Source organism: Phragmites australis, chromosome 20, assembly GCF_958298935.1.
Source record: "Phragmites australis chromosome 20, lpPhrAust1.1, whole genome shotgun sequence".
Classification (NCBI taxonomy): Eukaryota; Viridiplantae; Streptophyta; class Magnoliopsida; order Poales; family Poaceae; genus Phragmites; species Phragmites australis.
In genome coordinates, this window is record NC_084940.1 from 906,346 (window position 1) to 927,975 (window position 21,630).

The window sequence follows — 21,630 nt, forward strand, 5'->3', positions numbered from 1 at the left end:
GGGCTCGGGAAAACATGGGGGCATGCCTAAACCATCCACCTCGGTTCTGATGTCCACCTCTGGTTCATGATCTTCCTCTAGGTTGTTGTCCTACTTGAGCTTCACTGGCGGCTTCATGGCCAGCTTGAGCTTGATGCTCCTGATGTTGTTGGGTCCTGGCTGACCTCTTGGATGGCATCTGTTTTTAAGGGTATAACAAGGGTAAGACTTTAGAGGAGATAGCTAAGCATTAGGTTATTTGGTTTGTTTTAAGAACACTTAGGTTGATTATAGCACACAACATCAAGCACATAAGATTACATCACACAAGTTTCAATACACATATAGGCATTGGAGCTAAGGACTCTGAGCGACACTGAACTACTACAGGTATGGATTGCGTTACTATGACACGATACATGATACTACTAGAATAACTAGCACACGGTAGACTGACGATGCACTAGTCTTGACAATGCTCTTGAGTCATGCTGCTACTGCTGATGGTGGAGTGACTGCCTTCAGGGGTGGTCTGCATGCCATTCTACGGCGAGATTGATGTCATCATTGTTGGCTAGTTTCAGGTCCCGCATCTGCTTAAAAGCTCTAGCCATGTTCTCCTCATCACCATCCAGGTCTACGATGTTATCTCCAACGGACTCTTTACCACCCTTAGAATCATCGCCGTGCACAAACTTGCGCTCGATGAGGTCTTCTTCTTCAGAATTATCTTCATACATCTGGTCATCCTGCTCTGCTCCTAGAACTAGTGGAGGTGGCGGTGGCACTATAACTGGTGCTGGTACAACTTTGCCTGATGCAATCGCATTGGCTACTCCTAGATGGAGGAGGGGAATTCTGAGTAACTCCAAGCGTCTGACACTGTCAATTGGGGGTAGATGAAAAAGTCATCTTCCTTGTAGTGAGCTTACGGTGGGGTCCTCTGTGACTCCTGTGGTAAGACAAGTAGGCTTCGTTGAGCTCCTTGACATGATACTCAGATGTCTCTATCAGTGCCTTAGTAGTCTCCTCAGCACACTTTTCTGTAGTTGTTGCCTGCTCTCGATCTTGTTATAGCTATATCCTCAGAGCTCTCTCTCGAGTCTCAGGATTTTCAGCCCTATGGATGCATGCATTCTACTCAAAGTGATGAGTCTCATACTGCTGGTCTAGGGCAAGGAAGTATTTTACTGTGGCAACCAAGGTAGGGTTGTCCTCCCTTTGACCTAAACCTTCCAACTTTCTCATCCTGCTACACCACACAACGCGTGTGCGGTCACTGACTGGGAAGAACTTCACTGGGGTACTTACAATATCCTTCTCATGCCTTCGGTAGAAGTAAAGAAGGGTCTTGTGGGCTGCTGCCTGATAGGTATCATTGTACTCAGCTCCATAGGAGAATAGTGCTCCATGGTTGCCAGTCTATATACTCAGTTATCTCAAACATATGGATATGGACTTCACATTTGTTGGTGTTATTCTCCCAGAACTCTCGTCCACGATACTCTAAGCGCTGAGTGTACCCAAACCTCATCCGGGTTTCCCAAAGGATGAGGGGGAAGCCTTGCATGTCCAAGTAGTAGGTGGTGGTTCATCCGTCTCCTTCCATCTGCCAAAATTTTGAAAAAATGTGAGTCGGGATCGAGTGATAAACCTTTTTATAAAAATGGAACATCAAGGTAAATAGGCAATGGGGATGATAGAAAAATTTATTAAAATAGTTTGTTATAAAATTATCACTTATTTACTTGATCAATCCTAAGGTTTCGCCCTACAGTCAAGTATGACTCTAATACCACTCTATTGGACCCCTCCTTTGGGTCATCTTGTGCAACTCGTACCAGTCCCTAGATCAGTAGCTAATACGCATAAATTTTCATCAGAAGTAGAAATAACTGACATACATCGATTAAAGTATGATATTATGGTATAAGACAGAGTTCATTACAATAAAGGCCCGTAGGCATAATTAAACAAAGCCTCATAGTACAACAGAGACAACGCAAAAGCGACCTAAGCTCTACAGGTAGCTTGAGTGCGGATGAAACCCAGCTTTTCTATTCTTCATCTTCACCTTCGACAAAGTCGGTATTTGGACCATCTGAATACACATATAGCAAGAGTGAGTACATAAGTTACTCAGCAAGTACTACCTCAAGGGGAGATATTAGATGCATAAAGGTAGATTAAGAATAAGGTTGTAGAGTCTTTAGATTTTGCAAAAAGCTAGTTTTCGGTGCAAGATTCAATTTGCAAAGACTATCTTAAAATATTTTTTAAGGAAAAACATAAGTTGAGTTTATAGGGTTATTGGCCCTGGGGGAGATACTTCTACCCCATCAGTTCCCACACTTCTTTTGCCGGTATGAGGAACAGTCGCGGCTCAAACCTGAGAGGCTTGCCTGTGGTGCTGCCGCAGTTGCAGTAGAGGTGGCACCAGACGAAGAGCATCTCCTTGAAGTCGGCCCTACCCTGTTGCACACGGGATGGTATGGTCTGCACGGCGCCGTCACACGTCTCCTTCTTACGCACAGCCACCACGAGGCGCAAGCCGTTCATGGACGACAATAGGCCCTGTGCGGTCACCACCTCCACGGAGAAGAGGCAGCCCATCCGCTGAATGCCTATGTGCGATAGTGCGCGGATCGGCTTCCAACTCCATATCCCATTCTTCTCCCTGGCCAAGGCTGGTGCCATGGTCACTATCGAACCCCTCCTTCGGGTCACCTTGTGCAACTCATATCAATCCCTAGATCAGTAGCTGGTACGCACATATTTCTAACAAAAATAGGTACCATAGACATACATCGATTGAAGTATGATATTAGGGTGAATACAAAATTCATTACAATAAAGTCTCACAGCACAACAGAGATAACGCAAAAGCGATCCAAGCTCTACAAGCAGCTTGAGTGCGGACGAAACCCAACTTTTCTATTCTTCATCGTCACCTTCGACGGAGTCAGCCTTTGGATTATCTGAATCCGCATATAGTAAGAGTGAGTGCATAAGGTATTCAGCAAGTCCTACCTAAATGGGAGATATTAGATGCATAAAGGTAGATCAAGGATAAGGTTGTAGAATCTTTAAGTTTTGCAGAAAGCTAGTTTTCAATGCAAGGTTCAATTTGCAAAGACTATCTTAAAATATTTTTTGAGGGAACACATAAGTTGAATTTATGGGGTTGTTGGCCTCAGGGAGATACTTCCATCCTGCCAGTTCCTACACTTCTTTTGCCGGTGGAGACACAGTCCAGGATACTCCAGTCACATAGTCAATATTTTTTTTAAAAAAACACAGGTACATTGTCCACTCACACGCTAGGAGATACACACTCTAAAAAGCTAAGCATTGTGACCGAACCATAGCATGTCCTTGACTGAGGACGCGGCTATTCAGATAAGTTTAACACTCTGCAAAGGTTGTACACTTTACCCACAAAGTATGCACAAACTCTAACCTTAGCAACTAGTGAAACTATCATAACGAGACGCAACGTCATCACAGCATAGCCACAATATCCACCCACATGGCATTAAGATACCAGATGCCTTAGAATATTCATGAAAAAGACCACTTAGCAATCCCAAGGCTCTAGCATAGCCTAATCAATATCACCAGCTGGATCTTGGGTTACGCACTGCTCAAGTCTTCTTCTGGTCTCCGTTGCTATTATCGGCCTTCGAGTGGGTACTGAACTAAGTTGAAGAGGTTGGGTCAAATCCTACCAAGGTCATGTGGTTATACGATTGAATACTAGGTAGGATGTCATAACGAATCAGTCCTTATATGACCCAGGCAAGTATCTCTCAACAAGAACATCACAAAGATGAACTTTTATTCTAAGGTAATTCCCATCTTTATGGGGTACCTTATTCATCTCATAAAAAATACAATAGAGTTTTCATGAATATATCTTACACACACACCAAGCACACAACACTTCACACTTCTTGAAAAAGCATGATTAATATATGTAATTATCCTGGTTCTTTCTTTTGAGCAAAGCAATCCTAAGCGTGCTAGTAAACAAGTATTCATCCAAATAATTATTATAGTTGATATTAGGGACCTTCTAGGGTTTTAATAGAATAAAAGTGACAATATGAAGACATGGTATAAACAAGCTAGGTCATAACTATATTAGCATATTTATAAAATTACAGTTATTAACTTAAGCATTCATATCCCTATAATTTGAAACAATGGCTCTACGGGTTGTGTTTGAAAATAAAGAATCAACATGATCAACGGAGTATGACTTGTCTTTGTTGAAGTCCTCGTTCGTTCCTTCTTCAAACTCCAGATCCTCTAGGTCTTCCTCGAACGCGTCTTCCTCTAACAAACGCAACAAAATGACAAAAGCGCGCGCACAAGCAATCAATCAAATGATTATATTAAAAACTAATTAAATTATAAAAATTATGAAATTAGCATGATTGGGTAATCTCGAATTTAGATGAATATCGATGGAAGAATCATAAAAAACGGAGTTAGAACGGAGGAGAAACGGGCGTTTGAATCTTGCAAGGAGGTAAAATCAGGAAAAGGAAAATGAATATTCTCAGAATATTCCCTGGCTCGGCTAGCTCTTAGGTGGCTCGGCTTTAGCCAGTGGGATGGGCTCGTCTCGGGGTGGATTTTGGCTCGGCTCAGGTCAATATGGCTTGGCTTGGTTTCAATGGATTGGGCTTATTTTAAGTAGCTCAGCTCAGTTCTTTTTCTTTGGCTTGGCGCACATAGGGAGGTGGTTCACGGCTCGGCTAGGGGGCTTAGCTAAAGTGTGGGACCCACACATCAGCACGAAGGGATAAGGAAGAGAGAGGCAATGGTCATTCTGTGGCTCCGAACAGATCGAGAGGGAGACAATATAGGGAGAGAGGGGCGATGGGGCGGCGGCCAGAGGCGAATCGAGGCGGGCGAAGCTCTGGTGATCGGCAAAATGGAGCGAGGATGACTGAATCTACACCATGGTGGAGGCGGCTTGTGACGAGGCTAAGGTATGGCGCTGGATTTAAGGATTTTGAAGCTTCTCGTTTGGGGAAGAGAGGAAGAGGGGAAGGGTGGTGGAGCTCACTGGTGGCAGGTTTGGTGTGGTGGTGTCAGTGGTGCTTTGCTCGGGTGGAGGTGAGGGGGAGAGAGGGAGGCAGTGTTGTACGGTGTGGAGGAGAGTGGGGAAGAGTGCAATGTTCTTCTTTACAGGGGCGACGACATGGGCACGACGGCAGTGTGGGGTGTGAGGCGGAGCTCGGGGCTCAAGGAAGTGGTGCGAGGATGACTACGACGCATGATGATGACCGCGACGCATGACGATGGGACAGGTGGCGCGGCGTAGAGCTCTGGCACGTGCGGCGGCGAGCGGCGCTGGGTCAGGGGATGGGACGGAGGACCATATCTTAGGATTTTTTTTTTCTCAAAGAAAACACGAGTGTGACAGCCACCACGACAAAGCTCTGTCTCTTGGACGTCACCGTCACGCCTACGAGACCCAGCCCCGCGTCATCGTCATCGTTCTCATTCTTGTCCAGCTTAGGCCTCAACTGGAACGGCAACATGGACAAGCGGCGTCAGGAGAGCGGGCTTGTCAGGCCCGACCGTGGGGGGGGGGGTCGAGCGGGGCGGCCGCCCCGGGCCCCTAAAACCCAGATACCCCATATATATATGTATACTGTATATATTGGTCTAAAATAAAACTAAAAAATTAGATCTGTACGATTTATATTTAATATAATATGGCTTCATTTTTAATCTCGTCTCATGCCACTGAAATGTCAAGACAGAGCCTGGAGGGAGCGCGAGGGAGGTTGTTCGGCGCTTGGTGTGCGCCTGTAGAGCGTGTGGCTGAGCGCGTCGAGGTTTGGAGGATTTGGTCGTTGGACTTGCTGTCATCGGTCATGGCGTTGCAGCACTGCTCGACCTCACCCGCAGCTAGGTACCTAGCTAAGCTCGTTAAGCTAAGAAGCAAGTGAAGGCCGTAGAGTGGATAAGAGAGGGAGTGCCCTCCGAGACAGTGAAGTGTACGGAGCGGGACGAGAGGGTCGACGTTGACGACGCCATGGTTGGTGACAGTTTTGGAGGGATTTGGAGCGAGCGGATGGAGGAGAGGAGACGGGCAGCCTGTGGTTTTCTTGCGGCCGTTGGTTTGGCGCCAAATTGGAGCTAGCTTGAGAAGGTTTGGGGACCAGCTGCACGGTTGCAGAGACTTGGCACGGATACATGCCGATTTGGATAGTTCGATCCCCTGTGAATGACACAGCAGAGCTCATCGGGCACACACAGGTTCCAGAGGATAATGTGTGGATGATATGTTGCAGTCCACGTGGCACGTTGGATTAATAATCGTGGCAAACAATTCGATTGACTGGTAATGTGAGAAACTCGTGCTATCCAATGATAAAAAAATGTGCGTTTTCCAGACAATATCATACTACCCTTAGTTCTCTCTGGTCTTTTTGATCCAGGGAAGTGTAGAGACAATGCTCAATGATGTATATGCTGCAAACTTGGCGCATTTCAAGAGAGAAGTTCGACAGTTGCTACCTGCATACATTTCCGGCTTTGAAACTGAACTAGCAACCAGAAAAGTGACAGTCAAAGACCAGCACAAGGCCTCACGTTTAAATTTTATCACCTCGCTCATTATTGACTTATTGTACATGACAATCATGTGTGCTTATTGTTGATTTTGTCAAAAACTTTTGATACATGTAGTGATGTAAGCGCTCATTTGAATGAACATATGGAAGGTTGATACAAACTCACAAGGTGAAACAATTACAGCCCATGTGCAAGCTGTTGTTTGGAATTCTCCTGCTCTTCCTGGTTGCCTTCACTGCTTGTTCCTGCAAACCCCCGTCTCTCATCGGCAGACGCAGTGATGACGGGCATCCAGATATTAGCAGTGCTGCTCAAAAGAGACTTCACTTCCGGATCCGAGGCCATGGCAGATGATATCATCTTGTCGACGTTATCTAGCCTTGCTGATAGTTTGTCCAGCTCTGCAGCTATTTCTAGCTAAAAACGGTTTTGAACAGAAGCTAATGAGACAAAAGAGCAAAGGTCCATGGTAAGTAGGGCAATTAGAGATGATAAGAGTATCGCATTTACCTCATCAAGATGCTTAGGTGCCTGCTCTGGTACCTTAGTAACTTCTAATCCTAGTGCTTCAATCTTAGCACGCAACTCTACTTCTTCCTGGTTGCTCATCGACTCCACCTACATTTTCTCAATAAATAACAATTTGTTTAATTACAATTCAGTCATCAAAGACAAATGTTTCTGTATTTCTATTATCATAACTCGGAAATATGAAACTAGAAGAAGAAGAAAAAACATGCATATGTATGCATGTAGCCAGGGCCCAGTTTGCCAAAGATAATGAAATGTACAAATTGGCATGTCAATAGTAACAAAACTATACTACATGTAATGGAAATACTACTAATTTACTTTACTAGAGTGTAGATGCAAACAAATGGGAGTCCAATGTAAAATAAACAAACAAACCAGACATCATCACACAAATAAATTTGGACACTAAAAATGCAACGGAAACCCGTCTTGCTTTTCTCCAGATCTGTCATGAGACTGAGACTTCTTAACTAAAGATAAGTAGGCTCCAGACTCAACCTCTCTAGTTTGTGTAGGCTCCGGACTCAACCTTTCTAATTTGTGTACCTTGGGCGAGATTTTTACGTGCAGACTCTGCCCTTAAAGGTTAAGTGGTGAAGCGTTACCGTTGTCACCAACACTGGCTTCCAAGCTATTAAAAAGCAGAGTTATGTTCTTTACAGGGTAATCTGTCAAAACTGCTGGCAGATGTCCCTGGTTGTTTTCAACCAGACTGGTGTATCCAAAAAAACCCATAATGGATTTGCATGGACAGCCTGGTCTTTGTTGAACCCAAGGGAAGCAGCAAACAAGATTCTGGCCATCCCTATTTTGTCTTGTCACACACACACACAAAAAGTTCTTAAACGAAAGGAAAAGATGTTTTATTAGTCAGTCAATAAACCTGGGGAAAGGCGTCTCCACATGAAATTTTACTTTCCAAATAGCTGAAACTGTCAGGAATCACAGGGAATTGGGCTAGTTTGACCGCTGTGTTGTTTGCTCAGGTGGGTGCAAATCACTCATACAAAATTCAGCCAGCAATACTTCCCCTAAGCAGTAAGCTGATAACCATTGAGTTAAACGGCGTGATATGGTATGGTCTGATGACACTAGAAAGGAAAAACACCAGCGGCGATCCATGCTAGCATGCCTTAGCACTCTGACAGGTTACTTACAAAAGTCCCTAACCCAACCAAGCTAGCATGCCCTTCCAGCTATACAGTAACACAGGCACAGAAGATTAGGTTTTCCGAGCTAAGAGATGAGATACCGCAACTTGAATGACTAAGCCTAACGGGATCAACAAACAATTGGCAGTGCTAGTGCGTTCCTCTAGCTGAGATACCGACCGACGACGCGCGGCGATGCTCCGGATCGGCGGCATGACGAATCTCCCCCAGATCGGCGGAATTGAGAGATGGGTACGGTGGAGGCGTACCTGCTGGAGAAGGTCAGAGAGGAGCTGGAACAGCGGCAAGTCCGGCTTCGTCCCCTCCGCCATCGAGACTCGCCTGTGCTCTCCGCTCGAAACCTCCGTGGGATTGGCGCTCTGTTCTGTTGGTGCCCTTCCTCCTCCTCGCTGGTGTTCTTACGCGTGCACCGGTTGGGGATTTGCCGGTGCTGGCTGGCTTGGGCTTGGGCTCTCGTTGGGCTTCGGCCCAACTTGTTTGTGGGTTGGTCTTGGGCTCTCGTTGGGCTTCGGCCCAACTTGTTTGGTGGGTTGGGCTTGGTCTATCGTTGGGCTTCGGCCCAACTTGTTTGGTGGGTTGAGCTTCGGCCCATCCGAACAGTGCCAGGCAAAGCAACCGCCGTTTGCTCGGCGAGGTCGCCCACGGCTCGAGTCTCCATTGAGACCGACGAGGTCTCGGTGCCGCCGCCGCCGTGTGCACGCGGAAGCAGCCAGGCAGCCAGCCATGGCGTTGCCTACTAGCAGCCTGGTAGGCATCGACTTTTTTTTTTTTGGCGAGAGTCAAAAAGGAACTGACGTGATGAGGCTATTGGACCATGAGAGGAACGTCTAACGAAGGTTCTTTTCTTTTGACTCGCCGGCCAACGTGTTTAACTGATCACGACTTTTCTGAAATTCTCTCTTATTCACTTGGTACAATTGAAATAATGTGCATACACGAAGTCAAGTAAAAATTCTCTGTGGTCTTTATGCACGCATGTATCTCGCAGTCCATTTGTTTGGCGAGAGTCAACGAGAAAATTAGGGGCAAAACTTGAGCAGATTTTGTTCGAAACCTTAGCTTGACCCAAAATATGGATGATAGAAGGATCATAAATCTCTCGGAGAGCTAAACATGTTGGAGGGGGAGCTCATCGAAAAGTCCAATCTTCCTTTTTTAGCTAAGAGTTACAGAGAGTAACCTCTCGTTTCTAGCACATCTTGGAAGCCACGTATTATGGATGCTTTTGTGTGCAAAAAATAGCTCAGACTGTTTCTTCGTGAGTTGTGGTTATCATTCTTAGACACACAACTGTTTCTCAAGAAATTTCACGTGACACAACTCAGTACTTTAATTATAGAGGGAAAAAGTAGTCGGTATTTAGTTGTATTTTCAAGTCAAAAGGGTATTGTGCATTTTTCGAGTTGCGTTAACTTGTTTCCTGGTAAATAACTATTAAACCTATTTATACAAAATACAATTTTTTATTTGCTATTAATACCTTGATGAAATCACACATTTGCTTACGCCTGCAATGCATTACTTATTTATAAAATCAGTAAAAAAAAACACACAAGGTAAACCGCTTTATGGTATCATCTTATTAAGAGTGAATTGAGAGGATACAGCTTCTATCATTTCGCAGTTAATAAAACCCTTAATAATTTTTTTATTATAAATGAGGCAGAAGAACTTATATATGGTTTAAAAACCAAACATCTCATCGAGGAAAAAATATTAACCGTGCACCTTTTGCAGTTTGCTCCGAAGCACGCCCAAACCCAAACCCAAACCCAAACCCGAAGACGTCCGTTGGCGGCACAGCCCGTGCTGCCCGTCCGCGACACGCAACCGCACGCACCCCTGCCCAGTCCATCTCCACCGTCCGGTTCCCGCAACCGCCGATCCAGCCGTCCGCCCCCCGCCCACCTCCCTTTATATACCCGCGTACCCCCTCTCCCCCACACCTTCCTGACTACGCCGTCTCTCTCTCTCTCTCTTCTCTCTCTCCACCTCGTCTTCCTCCTCTCCCTCAATTCGGATCAAACGAATTCGTTAAATAATCTCTAAAAACACACGGTGAACGGGATCCAAGAGATTAAAACGAAACGTTCCGATCCGTGATTAGGGCTCGGAGCTAACCGTGTGATTTTTGGGGTCGTGATTTAGAGTTAGGGTTTCGGATCTGGAGGATTAGCTCCGAATCAGACCATGAATGAGCAGATGATGCGACCTCCGCCGCAGCTGCCGTACCAGATGTGGGCGGCGGCGCCGGCTCCGCTCCCGCCGTTGATGGAGCCTCCGGTGGGGTTCGTCGGGGGGAAGCCGGCGCGGCCGGCGTGGAAGCGGGCGGGGTGGAAGCGCAGGGCCCCGGCGCCGGCGGGCGCGAGGTGGGGCGGCGCGGCGGCCCCGCGCAACACGACATCGTTCCTGATCCGAGCGAAGCGGGCGGGTGGCGTGGCGTCGCTGGTGTCGCCGTGCCCCGTGACGCCAGCGGTGCTGCCGACGCCGCGGCTGTCGCCGGCGCGAGAGGTGCTGGTGGAGATGGCCAAGGAGGCGTGGGGCGTCGACGGGTACGGCTCCATGAAGGGCCTCATCCGCCTCCGCTCCCAGGCCGCCGCCGACGCCGGGGGCGCTGCCGGCGAGGACTCCGGCTCCGGCGAGAGCGACGTGGAGGAGCACGTCGAGGTGGAGCGACGCCTGGACCACGACCTCAGCCGCTTCGAGATGGTCCAGCTCCCGGCCGCGGCCGCCTTCGGTTTCGACGACGACGAAGCCGACGAGGACGACGAGGCACGCGCGGCGCGGCTGGAGGAGGAGAACCTGACCCTCCGTGAGCGCCTCTTCCTGATGGAGCGCAACATGGCCGACCTCCGCCGCCGGCTCCTCTCCGTTGAGGAGCTCTGCCGGGACCGCCACCGTGACGGCTGCGTGGTGGATGCCACCGCAGGTGCTGCCGACGAGGCAGGGCCCTCTGAAAGCATGGTCGATGTCGTCTTTGCCGGCGCCGGCGAGGCGGCGGAAGCCATGAAGAAGTGAAGCACACCTACTTGACCAGGCCAACTCGGCTGTACTGAAGCTGTACATACGGTTTGCATTTCCCTGTGCAGATGTCACTGTGGAGAGTAGGCGGCAGCAGCAGCATAGCTTAGAAATTTACTCGTTTTTGCATCTCGTTGCATCTTGCTCGTTTGATGTCTTGTAGATTGATTTCATTTCATGTTCTTGTAGAACCAATCCGTCCGTCCGTCCGTGGTCGAACGATGAAATGTGCAGGCAGGAACACAAGATCCTGGTGTCCTGCTGCTCTCGTAGATCTCTACCACCACTTCCCCAAACTCTTACCAACTTTTTAGTAACCTGTCGTTGGCTGTGAAAAAATTGTGATTCCGTCATGCTGCTTGTTTCATCAGTGTTGTGCCATTCCGCGCCGTGCTCACGGATTGTTTGGTGATTGGTATGGGAAGACGGTGCCGCCGAACAGGAGCATCTGATTGATGAAGCCTTCAACCAGATCATAAAATCTTTTAGGTGTGCGTGCGTTTCAGCGTTTGTGGTTGGGTGTGCCAAAACATAGCCTGTCGAACTGTTTGCTACTACTAGTAAATTGCGCCGTGCGGAATGTCGGTTTGAGATTAGGCTGGGTGATCGAACACGAAAATACCGTAAGGATATGCATACTAAGGTTATTTCTGGTAGATACATTAAAAATTCGTTTTTTATAACACTATTTTGTTACAATATTCTCTAATATTATTATAATATTTTTATTTTTTATTTCTAACAGTTAACTTATTTTTACGTTTCATTATTTTTCACGGACATACTTTATAAATAGTGATAGAGTTGAGAAACAGAATCGGCACATATATTTGTTACGTTTGCATTACTGTTGCAATTGAAACCTGCATCACTGTGCGTTTATTGTAGCGCTGGAATACGACTCTGATAGAGTTGGCTTAAAATTATTATTTGTATTGAGATTTATAAAAGATAAAAAATTAATCAACGAATGAATAACCACCCGTGTGATTTAGGAATTCATGTGTATATGGATGGGCCTGCCAATGCGAGGAGAGAATATAGGTAGCATCGCATCGGGAAAGCTAGCTTGAGGAAGATGCTGAAAGCTCCAACTGACCTAGTCGGGACGAGGCTTCCTGCGTCCCCTTTTTTTTCCCACTCGGAATTTTCATTCAAAGGAAAAACTTTGAATATTCTTCTCTCAGCTCTGCCTTTTATATGTGGCGCCAAGATTCTCGTCTCTCGCGGACTTTGTTAAACTAGCAACGTTCCCAAACTTACGTGCTGTACATTTGGTCATGGTCAGAACACGGCCTTGACACCGTTGGTTTTCTGCCCCTGAACGACTTGACGAAACTGACGACGCAAATGCGTGGTAGAATAGAATGGCACAAAATATGACCCAAATGGTAGTAGCCAAGGACAGCAATAAGCTCAGTGTGTTAGCAATGACGAGTTACAGTTACATCAGTGAAACCGCTTCCCTGATCAGAACCGCATGGCCCAAGGGTAGGGAGTGCGCGAAACACCTCCCTGTGCAGCAGGCTCTTTATATACATCAAGATTCGGGACTGTGTTTCTGATCAACATTAGTATGCAGTACTACCTAGCCAGAAAAAAAAAATCTAAAAGTACCTCGCGAAAAAATTGACCCTACGGCCTGGCCTATATTTTCTTTCTTTCAGCGAATGAGAACGAGAATTGAGAAAGGGAATTGATTATGTAGAGTACACGAGAATGAGATACACATTACCAGTACTAGGGGTGAGATGACAGTGTTAACTGATGTAAAGTACAGAGTTGACCTTCTAACCTCTCACTTTTGTTCATCGAAATAATGACCCTTCCTTTTAGTCACAAACGGCAATTCTGGTAAGATAGGCATCTTTATTCTCAAACTTCCATTATTCTGTGGTATTGCAGGTTCAGTGCGACATCCCGTTTACAGTGATCCACCTGTCGAGAAAGTCAATTCTCTTAACTGGGAGCAAGAAGAACTACCTGGCTAAATGCCGCAGGATGCAGCTGTCGCTCCTTTTCCAGCTTCCAAATTTGGTGCTAGAATATATATTCCAGAAACAACAGGTCCTCCTGAATATTATTCTGTTCTACATATATTGTGGTGTTGGTGTAATTTTGGAGAAAACTAGAAAATGGATCCCTTATATTTGCAGTCAGAGCTCTCAGCTCCATGAGCGAGGCGTGGATTTTAATATTGATCTAGGTTGATTTGCCACGCTAGGTTATCATCCTGGCGACACAAGCAAAAGGGTGGACTGGTTTAGAGAAGTAGGAAGATAAAAGTCAAGTTATATAAGGAAGCAGAACTTACTTGTAAATGTGGCAAGGTATACAATAATGCTGTAGAGTCAGGCACGATTTGTGCGTCTTCCAACTTGAAGAGCGAGTTCAGTGTCGATCTTAAGAGATATGTCAAGTGCCTTCACAGAATGAGTTAATGCTCCACTGAAACAAATCAAAGAAACTGTTGGACTAATTGCATAATGATTAAAACAGGGGGTTGTACATTAATTTCGAAATACGTCAGAGACAAAAAGGGCAAACAAGAGCTGTCCCATTAAATACAAGTTGAAATCAGTTAAAACCGCACAATAAAAATATGAGTTGATAAGTTGCTCCGGGAAGCAAAAATATTTCAGCTCAACCAAATGGCAACGCACATAAAATGGCTTTACAATGAACATAGTTAGTACATGTTTAAAGGAAGCAGATATTGGTACCTTGAAATATAGGTGACTCCTGTTTCTCCGATTTTCTTTACTGTATCAATTGTCACATTTCCAGATGCCTGCAGTAAAAAATAATGTCACTACCCTTCAGCCCCAATCTGCCAGTAAAAGAGAATACCAGTTGCTTTCAACAAACTAGCACTGCAACGAGCACAAATCGTCATTAAACCTATCAACAAACTCACAGCTACAAAGGTAACCAAGAAAAGAGTAACTACATTAAACAAAGGTAACCAAGTTCAATTTGCGTACCTCAGTCTCAAATTTACCATTTATCAACTGAACTGCATCTTTAAGCATTGATACATCTACATCCCCATTTGGAAGAGGGACAACCATATTGTCCAACATTATACGGGTTAATGAAGTTTTGTTCTCAGCAGCATACTTCAACACATCTTTTACTTCTTCAATTGTCCTTGTCTCAACCTGATTAATGAAATATGACCGTTGTCAAGATTTGTGCATTGATTTTCTTTCCTATTCTATGACACATATGCACATAGTTGAAGAAAAGTTTTTTCAACAAGTAAACAGGTGGAGCAAACAAATCAGACTAAAGAAAGAAGATGAACCACAAAAATATGAATACATAGACACATAGTTACATCTTTTTCAAAATGTGTATCACTAAATAGTACCTCGACAGGAAGTGCAAGTTTTTCCTTCTCCAAGAATTGGTCAACAGATCTCATTGCATTTGCAATCCCTCCAGCAACCGAAATATGATTATCCTTTATCATAACCATATCAAATAAACCAAGCCTGTGGTTCTTTCCGCCACCAATCAGTACCTACATGAGCTCGAAGGACAAGCAAAGCTGCAACATGAGGATTAAGAAAGAAGCTAAAAGTGATGAACAACAACAAAATGGAAGACAAGTATGCTTACCGCCCACTTGTCAACCAGACGTAAACCTGGGGCAGTTTTCCTTGTTTCCAGTATGCATGCTGGACGGGCAGCATCAGACATAGCCTGGACAGAATAAGCACAGAAGGTTTGCTGAAATATCAAATGACAAGGATATGATCTGGAAAAAAAGAAGAAGGTTTGTGAAATATTAAATCTGAAGAGCTAGCATTTGGAAGCTATTTGTGGCAATCAGAAAAGCAACAATATTAGGTGCAGACTCCAAGACAAAGGAAACAAACAGCTCTGTAAGGATGGAAGTCCAAATAACTGAAAATTGAATAATATGCATGTGTTGGACGTATCAAGAAAAGATGTAAGGAGCACATAGAGTTCAAAACTGTAACATTGTCAAGGCTCTACGACAAGCAAACAGCATTTAAATTCATCCAGGAAGGGGGTGCATCCGTAATTATGTAAATAAGGACAGAAATAACCTTTGTTAGGGTCGCAATGCCACTCATCCTCTGCATGAAATTGAGCACAACTCTTTCAGCAACAATGATACTCCGAGCGCACCCTTGATACAAAAAGGGAATTGGGAAAAGGATGTTAGACTTAAAGAATTAACAACTTCAAAATTTTAACTACTGCCAAGTACAACAGATTGTCTTTTACATGCATTTTACCATGTACTTTGCCAAACTGAAATCCTTTGTGGACAAAATTTCCATCACTTTCAAACCATTGGACCTGCAAAATCGGTCAAGAAAGAACAATTGGTACAGTTAACACCGCCTGTAATGCCTATAGAATCGTATCCTACCAAAACCTCAAATGGGAGAAAAGATGCAAAGTAGATACCTTCAACGATGGATCAACCTGGTTAAATATCATATCTGCTAGGCTTATTCCAGCAATGACACCATCTGCTTTAGCAATAAATGTGGCTTCAGCTTCCACATCAGACGGTATGGTGGCCAAACAAGACACATCCCCTGAAGGTGTTAACAATCAATCACCACACTATTGTACTAACAGATGTACATCCATCAAAATAGAAATAGCTTCACATAAAAAATATGAAGAAACAGCAAGTTATATCGCAACATGCGGAGGAAAGACCTGACTGGAGTTTACTGAAGGGACCCAAGTGGCATTTAACTTCTTTAGTCAACATACCCATTATCTACACTCTTAAAAGGGAGAAAACTCATGAGTAGGTTAAGAAGAAAGCAGCACGCACGATTGGATGAAAATCTGGACCCAGATGACCGAAATAAATAGAGTTTCTAGTACTGCTGAAGAACAGGAACTGAGCTGTGCGGATCATAGAAATTGCATATACATTGACATTATACATTGACATTTGTTCTCAACTGACCCTTACAACTGAAAGATTATTTAGAAGGCAGTGGTATGGATGTAAGAGATGAAAAAGTGAAGGTGCTTTTGGGTACTGGATCTAGTTTGGTGGTATGGGTGTAATTTCTTGTTAATCATTCTTGTCCATTCTGCCTTCGTAAATAAACTTTACTATAGCAGATGCATGATAACAAAAAATCAAATAGAAAACTTGAATTCTGCATCCCTATCGCAGCAAATTAGACAAGAAATTGTGGTCTTCTCTCAAATTCTTTAATCATGTGAGTGCTACCTATGGCATCCTTTGATACTGCATACTGAAAGCATGCTGATTATCGGATGCATAGTGTTATTGTGCACGAATAGCAGGTAAAGATTTAAGAATGTGGACTGACTAATTATTTGCTTCTACTCCATGTTATCAGTTGCAGACTAAAGTAATAGGACATCATCATCATTTCAGAAGATGAAAACCAACTTTCGTACTACTCTTCCTAAGATGTTAGCTCGGAAGCTGCTTTCTTTAACTTCGAGCACCAAATTTGCGCACCAAGGGTCAGCACCAGTCACTACGATGTCCGCAAGTCCAATTGCGATCACGACACGCTCACTAACGGTTTGAGATGAAGAACGTATTACATATATGAATGTAGCTAATACATAGATGAATGTAGCCAAAAAAAAAAAAAATGTGCTGCACAGTACAGGAACACGGTTGTGCTAGCGACAAAACTGGGGTAGTAGTGTCGTGGAATCCGAATCGCAAGGAGCGAATGGTACGCGAGAGTGACGCTGCGCACCTCGATCTCCGGCGTCCTCGGAGAGGGCGAGCGCGATGACGGCCTTGAGGTCGTAGGTGGGGTGCGCCGGCGGCGCCACCGGCGACTCGGACGCCCGCGCCTCGGCGGACATGGCAGCGGCGCGGTGGCGGAGGGGAAGGCGCAGCAGGTGGGTGGGGAGCTGGTGGTGGCTAGAGCACGGCGACGGGGAGGGGGAGAAGACGGGGAGGCGGCTGTGGCGGGCGAGGAGGATGCGGGCGGGGCCGGGCGCTGGGGCGGTCGGGATCGCGGGCATCGCTCGCAGCCGGCGGCCGGGCAGGGTTGGGAGTTGGGACACGCGCGACGCGAGAGGTGAGGGAGGGACGCCGCCGCCTTTTTTGTTGTGTGCGCGGGGCGCGTCGCTGCAGTGGATGGGATGGGTGACGGCGGCGCGCTGAGCGAGAGCTGGACAAGTGATTTGCGCCGCGCCTTCTTCATCCATCCAGGCCACCAGAGTCGTTCGATTCTAACATAGCTGGTCTGTACGGACTCAAGTTTTCTGTTTTTTTATTAGATTGATCTAAAACTAAATAAATAAGCTAAAATTCACTCTTGCCTAAGGTTCACGACTGCGTTTAAGCACGGAAATGCGTTCCAGCGCATTCTTCGAATATTGCGAATATCCATCAAAATTCAAAGAATTTAGTCAAAATTCGTAATTTTTTAATTTAAATTTAAATTCAATCAATATGTGTCGGTTTTCATAATACGACCGAGCTCGAATCGGTTGATATTCGTGAATATCGCTCGAATTGTGAACCCTACTCTTGTCTAATTAAGTTGAGAAAAAAATAAATTGATGATACAGAACTATTAATTAGGTATCCATTTACACCTATACTGCTCGGTCCACGTTAGAGACGACAGGAGAGATTTTTTTTTAAGAAAAAAAACGAAAGTGGAGCTCTGCCCGTTCAATCGAGCGATTCGCAGGTGTTTAGCCATATCTGACTATCGAGCTCTACGTTTTTAGAGCAACTTTTTTATTAATATTTTTTAGGTTGGAAAGGAACCAGGATAATCCTGACACGCCAGCAATTAATCTTTCTCCCTTCCTCGCAAAAAAAAACTAATCTTTCTCCCAACCGTCCCCATAAACCGGTGGCGACCAATCGCGCGGCGGAACGTGTTGGGCGGCCGACCTCACCCTCCCCCGGCCGCTCTCTCCCCCGCGTCGCCGCCATTCTCCTCCCCACCCCACCTCACCGCACCACCAACCCCCCGCGCCTCCCCTTACTAAAGCCGAGCCCACCACCCACCATGCTCCCCCTCCTCAGATCCCACCCGCTGCTCCTCCACCACGCCGCCCGCCTCTCCACGCCGCGTGCCAGCCTCCTCCTCCTCCGCTGCGCCGCGCAGCCGCTCCCGCCACCGCGCGCCCGGCCCCGCCCGCCGATCCACATGGCGGCCTCCTCCGGCTCCAACGCCAGCTCCCCCGCCCCGTCGCCGCCGCCCCCCGTGGTGAGACCCGCCTCCCCGTATCACTCTGCTGTGTGGCAATTAGGCGACTTGTAGTACTAGTAATAGCTGAGATGCGTGCTTGCTGCCGAGTCGAGCCAATTAGGGCGTTGACTCAAGAATCCAGTGACCGTGCCAATTGCCAAATGGGATTGGCTACGCGTGCAGCTCCAAACTCTAGGGATGCTCTCTAGTAAAATACTAGTGTTCTCTATGCCCCAATCATCTACCATGTCTTTGTTATGGCATCCAGAGTGCAGCGAAGTTATCAATTGTTTCAGCTCTCCTGAGCTGCATATGGTTAAAGCTATATTAGTGTGAGTGCTAACTGTTAACTGAACGAGAGTCATCTTCATAAAGGTTTGTGATGCTGCCTTGCCCGTCCAGCATGGCCCCGCAATGTTTATTTCCCGGAATATACATTCATTTAGCTGTTGCTGCGAGACAAGTTGCCGAATGCATGTTTAATCTCGGCCAACCATTCCCTCTGCAGGTGCACAAGTCAAAGATCCGATTTTGCCCTGCTTGTGGAAGTCCAACGAAATTGGCTATACCAGATGGGGATGAGAAGATGAGGGCTGTTTGTTCGTCTTGTGGAAGAGTTCACTATGAGAACCCGAAAATGGTATGTACCGAACCAAAAGAAAAGGAACAGATGCATATGCATTAAGATTTTAGATCTAAGTCACTGTAAATTGTTTGATTCAAATAGCTGACAATCGACTCCCAAGTCCCTACTGCTCCTAATGAACAGACCTGCTCCTCTTTTTTTTCATATCTTTGTTGAATTATAGTTGAAACAGGGGAATATAAATAGCAATAAAGAACTGTATTATATATGTATGACATGTTTTGGCTGTTATATTCTGTCTTTGATAATCTATATTATATGGATAGGTTGTTGGTTGCCTCGTGGAGCATGATAATAAGGTCCTCCTTTGCAGAAGAAAGATTGAACCAGCTTATGGCCTCTGGTAAGTTGCCTCCGGTTATTTGTTGTGGTTTTACTCTGCACTACATTAGAGAATGACGTAGCTGTACTGTGTTTTGATATTCTCATGCAACAAATTTTTGAAGTATGTACAAAAGATGTGGAATACACTGACCAAAACTTTGCCTGTACTGTTATTAATATGAAGCCATATTATAATATAGTTTCTTTTCATTGTTGTTATTTTGTTATTCAGGTTAGGAATGGCTCGTTTCTGTTTCACAAACCCCTTGCTGATAGGACTCTGTTTTTTCTTATGTTTTAACACAATACCCATCATTACAGTGCCATATCATGTTTCCAAGTCTTCCTGTCACATTTTTTCCTAGTCTTGTGCACCATGGCTAAATTTCTTCTTTATTGAAGAACATGGCAAACATTTTACTGCTGCCTTCCATTTTAATCAAGGTTGCGTTAACAGGACTCTTCCTGCTGGTTATTTGGAGGTTGGGGAGTCTGCAGCAGAAGGTGCCTCTAGGGAAACATTGGAAGAAGCATGTGCAGATGTAGAGATAATCTCACCTTTTGCTCAGTTGGATATTCCGCTGATTGGCCAAGTGAGTGAAAAGTGGCATAGTCAGAAAGTTGTGCTTTACTCCGTACACTACTAAGTTGATTCTTCTTGTGTATTACGATGAGATGCAGTAGAGCTACATTATTTTCCGAGCAAGATTGAAGACCCCCAACTTTTCACCTGGACCTGAGTCACTAGAATGTGCACTTTTTGCTCTGGATGACATACCTTTCGATTCTCTAGCATTTTCTTCAATCATCGTCACCTTAAGGATGGTATTCCTCTCTCCCATTCTCCCTGCCTACGCCACATTTGCTCTTGCCATTTCTAGTTTTAACATCATAAGCTTTAAACATGTCTACTAATTGTTTGCAGTATACTGAAGACGTGAAGTCCGGAAACATCAAATTTCACTATTGCACTATAAACAAAAGGTATAGCTTCACTTCCTAGTAGTCACTGATCATTGTCATCGTTGACAACTCTGATGGCTTATAGAACTTAGGAAGTTTGATGAACTCAAGAATTTTGCTCTAGTTTCCTCTATGCTCTGTTCATGTTTCTCTGCAATCTTTCTGCGGCACTCACCTATAAAACTTTTTAAGTTCTAGCCTTAATGTTTTCAGCTGCTATCAAATCCCATATGAACAATCTTGCAGCATCCCCAACTGAAGCATACTGTTTGATCTTGGTTGTATTCGCAGCATAATTTGTTTTGTACTACTTTATTTGCAGGCTAGGAGCCAGTCCGTCAGATCTTCGAAGTTTCGACATTGATAACCATATAGCTGTGTGAGGTCGGAAAGGTTGTAAACTTTTCGTGATTGCTGAGATTAATTTCGGCATACAGCAGTCATGAGCCATTGAGACAGCTGATTGCATCGATTATCATTTCGACCAGTCTTGAGTGTTGAACCTCCATCAGAACCTTGTTTGGCATCTCAAGGCACATTGGCACAGATTTCAAGTAGGTGCTGGAACTGTAAATGCTTGGGTTTCGTAAAGTTTTTTTAGCCTTCTAGGAGACTCCGCAATTCCGCATTTTGTTTTTTGTGGGAGGACCAAAAATCGTGGCGAATCATGCCATGGCTGTGCCGCTGTGAAGGCATCTGGGCGTTGTAATTTCGTGACAACTCCTGCGAGTTGTCTACAATATGTTGCTGCAATTTACAAAGCGCGTGCTGCATTCCGGTGATGTTTGCTCTGCGATTGTTTTCCCCAATTGAACTGGCCGAGTCCATAGAAGGCCTCAGGCGGCTTAAAGCTCCATTTCAGAAACGTCTCCCATTTCTCAAATGAGTTGAAAAGAGATACAATGCTTACACTATACCATGATCTAGGTTCAGAACCTAGATTATTGGCCGAGGTCCTGGCGATGTGCGAGTGCAGAAGCCATAGCCGCGGTGGAATGAATACCGGAGGGCTGACTTGTGGTGTACCTAGCCCGTCTCCTATGATGGAGATCGATCAACACTACGATCCACAGCACATCACATTCATGAGGTGGGCAGCAGATAAGAACTCCAGATCTGAGGCTACCATGGACCCGGCCAAGGACTCGGATTACTGATCTTGTTAAGCCGAACGCCCAAATGTAAC

General features: G+C 45.4%; 4 protein-coding genes across 6 annotated transcripts; 2 read left to right on the top strand and 2 right to left on the bottom strand.

Moving 5' to 3' along the window:
• Positions 1–6,597: 6,597 nt before the first annotated feature.
• On the bottom strand, positions 6,598–8,688 carry LOC133902209 (uncharacterized). Its single transcript, XM_062343808.1, has 3 exons — positions 8,531–8,688; positions 7,087–7,194; positions 6,598–6,993 (listed from the first exon to the last, which is right to left on the bottom strand). Exons 1-3 carry the CDS (start codon positions 8,591–8,593, stop codon positions 6,754–6,756), a joined length of 411 nt encoding a protein of 136 aa, XP_062199792.1. The 5' UTR covers positions 8,594–8,688; the 3' UTR covers positions 6,598–6,753.
• Positions 8,689–10,213: 1,525 nt separating this feature from the next.
• Positions 10,214–12,031, top strand: LOC133901275 (uncharacterized). Of its 2 annotated transcripts, XM_062342583.1 has the most exons (3): positions 10,214–11,351; positions 11,493–11,572; positions 11,675–12,031. In XM_062342583.1, exon 1 carries the CDS (start codon positions 10,473–10,475, stop codon positions 11,298–11,300), a length of 828 nt encoding a protein of 275 aa, XP_062198567.1. In that variant the 5' UTR covers positions 10,214–10,472; the 3' UTR covers positions 11,301–11,351; positions 11,493–11,572; positions 11,675–12,031. The 2 variants fall into 2 exon arrangements, with proteins under 2 accessions (XP_062198567.1, XP_062198566.1); XM_062342582.1 differs by having other exon boundaries at positions 10,214–11,572.
• Positions 12,032–12,986: 955 nt separating this feature from the next.
• Positions 12,987–17,525, bottom strand: LOC133901274 (nicotinate-nucleotide pyrophosphorylase [carboxylating], chloroplastic). Of its 2 annotated transcripts, XM_062342579.1 has the most exons (11): positions 17,051–17,525; positions 16,011–16,074; positions 15,750–15,883; positions 15,575–15,638; positions 15,383–15,465; positions 14,928–15,011; positions 14,677–14,829; positions 14,288–14,464; positions 14,027–14,094; positions 13,618–13,751; positions 12,987–13,536 (listed from the first exon to the last, which is right to left on the bottom strand). In XM_062342579.1, the coding sequence occupies exons 1-10, from the start codon at positions 17,504–17,506 to the stop codon at positions 13,655–13,657; spliced, it is 1,380 nt and encodes a 459-aa protein (XP_062198563.1). In that variant the 5' UTR covers positions 17,507–17,525; the 3' UTR covers positions 12,987–13,536; positions 13,618–13,654. The 2 variants fall into 2 exon arrangements, with proteins under 2 accessions (XP_062198563.1, XP_062198565.1); XM_062342581.1 differs by lacking the exon at positions 16,011–16,074.
• Positions 17,526–18,165: 640 nt separating this feature from the next.
• On the top strand, positions 18,166–21,226 carry LOC133901276 (nudix hydrolase 23, chloroplastic-like). Its single transcript, XM_062342584.1, has 7 exons — positions 18,166–18,529; positions 19,020–19,151; positions 19,424–19,500; positions 19,939–20,074; positions 20,166–20,306; positions 20,407–20,465; positions 20,767–21,226. The coding sequence occupies exons 1-7, from the start codon at positions 18,329–18,331 to the stop codon at positions 20,825–20,827; spliced, it is 807 nt and encodes a 268-aa protein (XP_062198568.1). The 5' UTR covers positions 18,166–18,328; the 3' UTR covers positions 20,828–21,226.
• Positions 21,227–21,630: the final 404 nt, after the last annotated feature.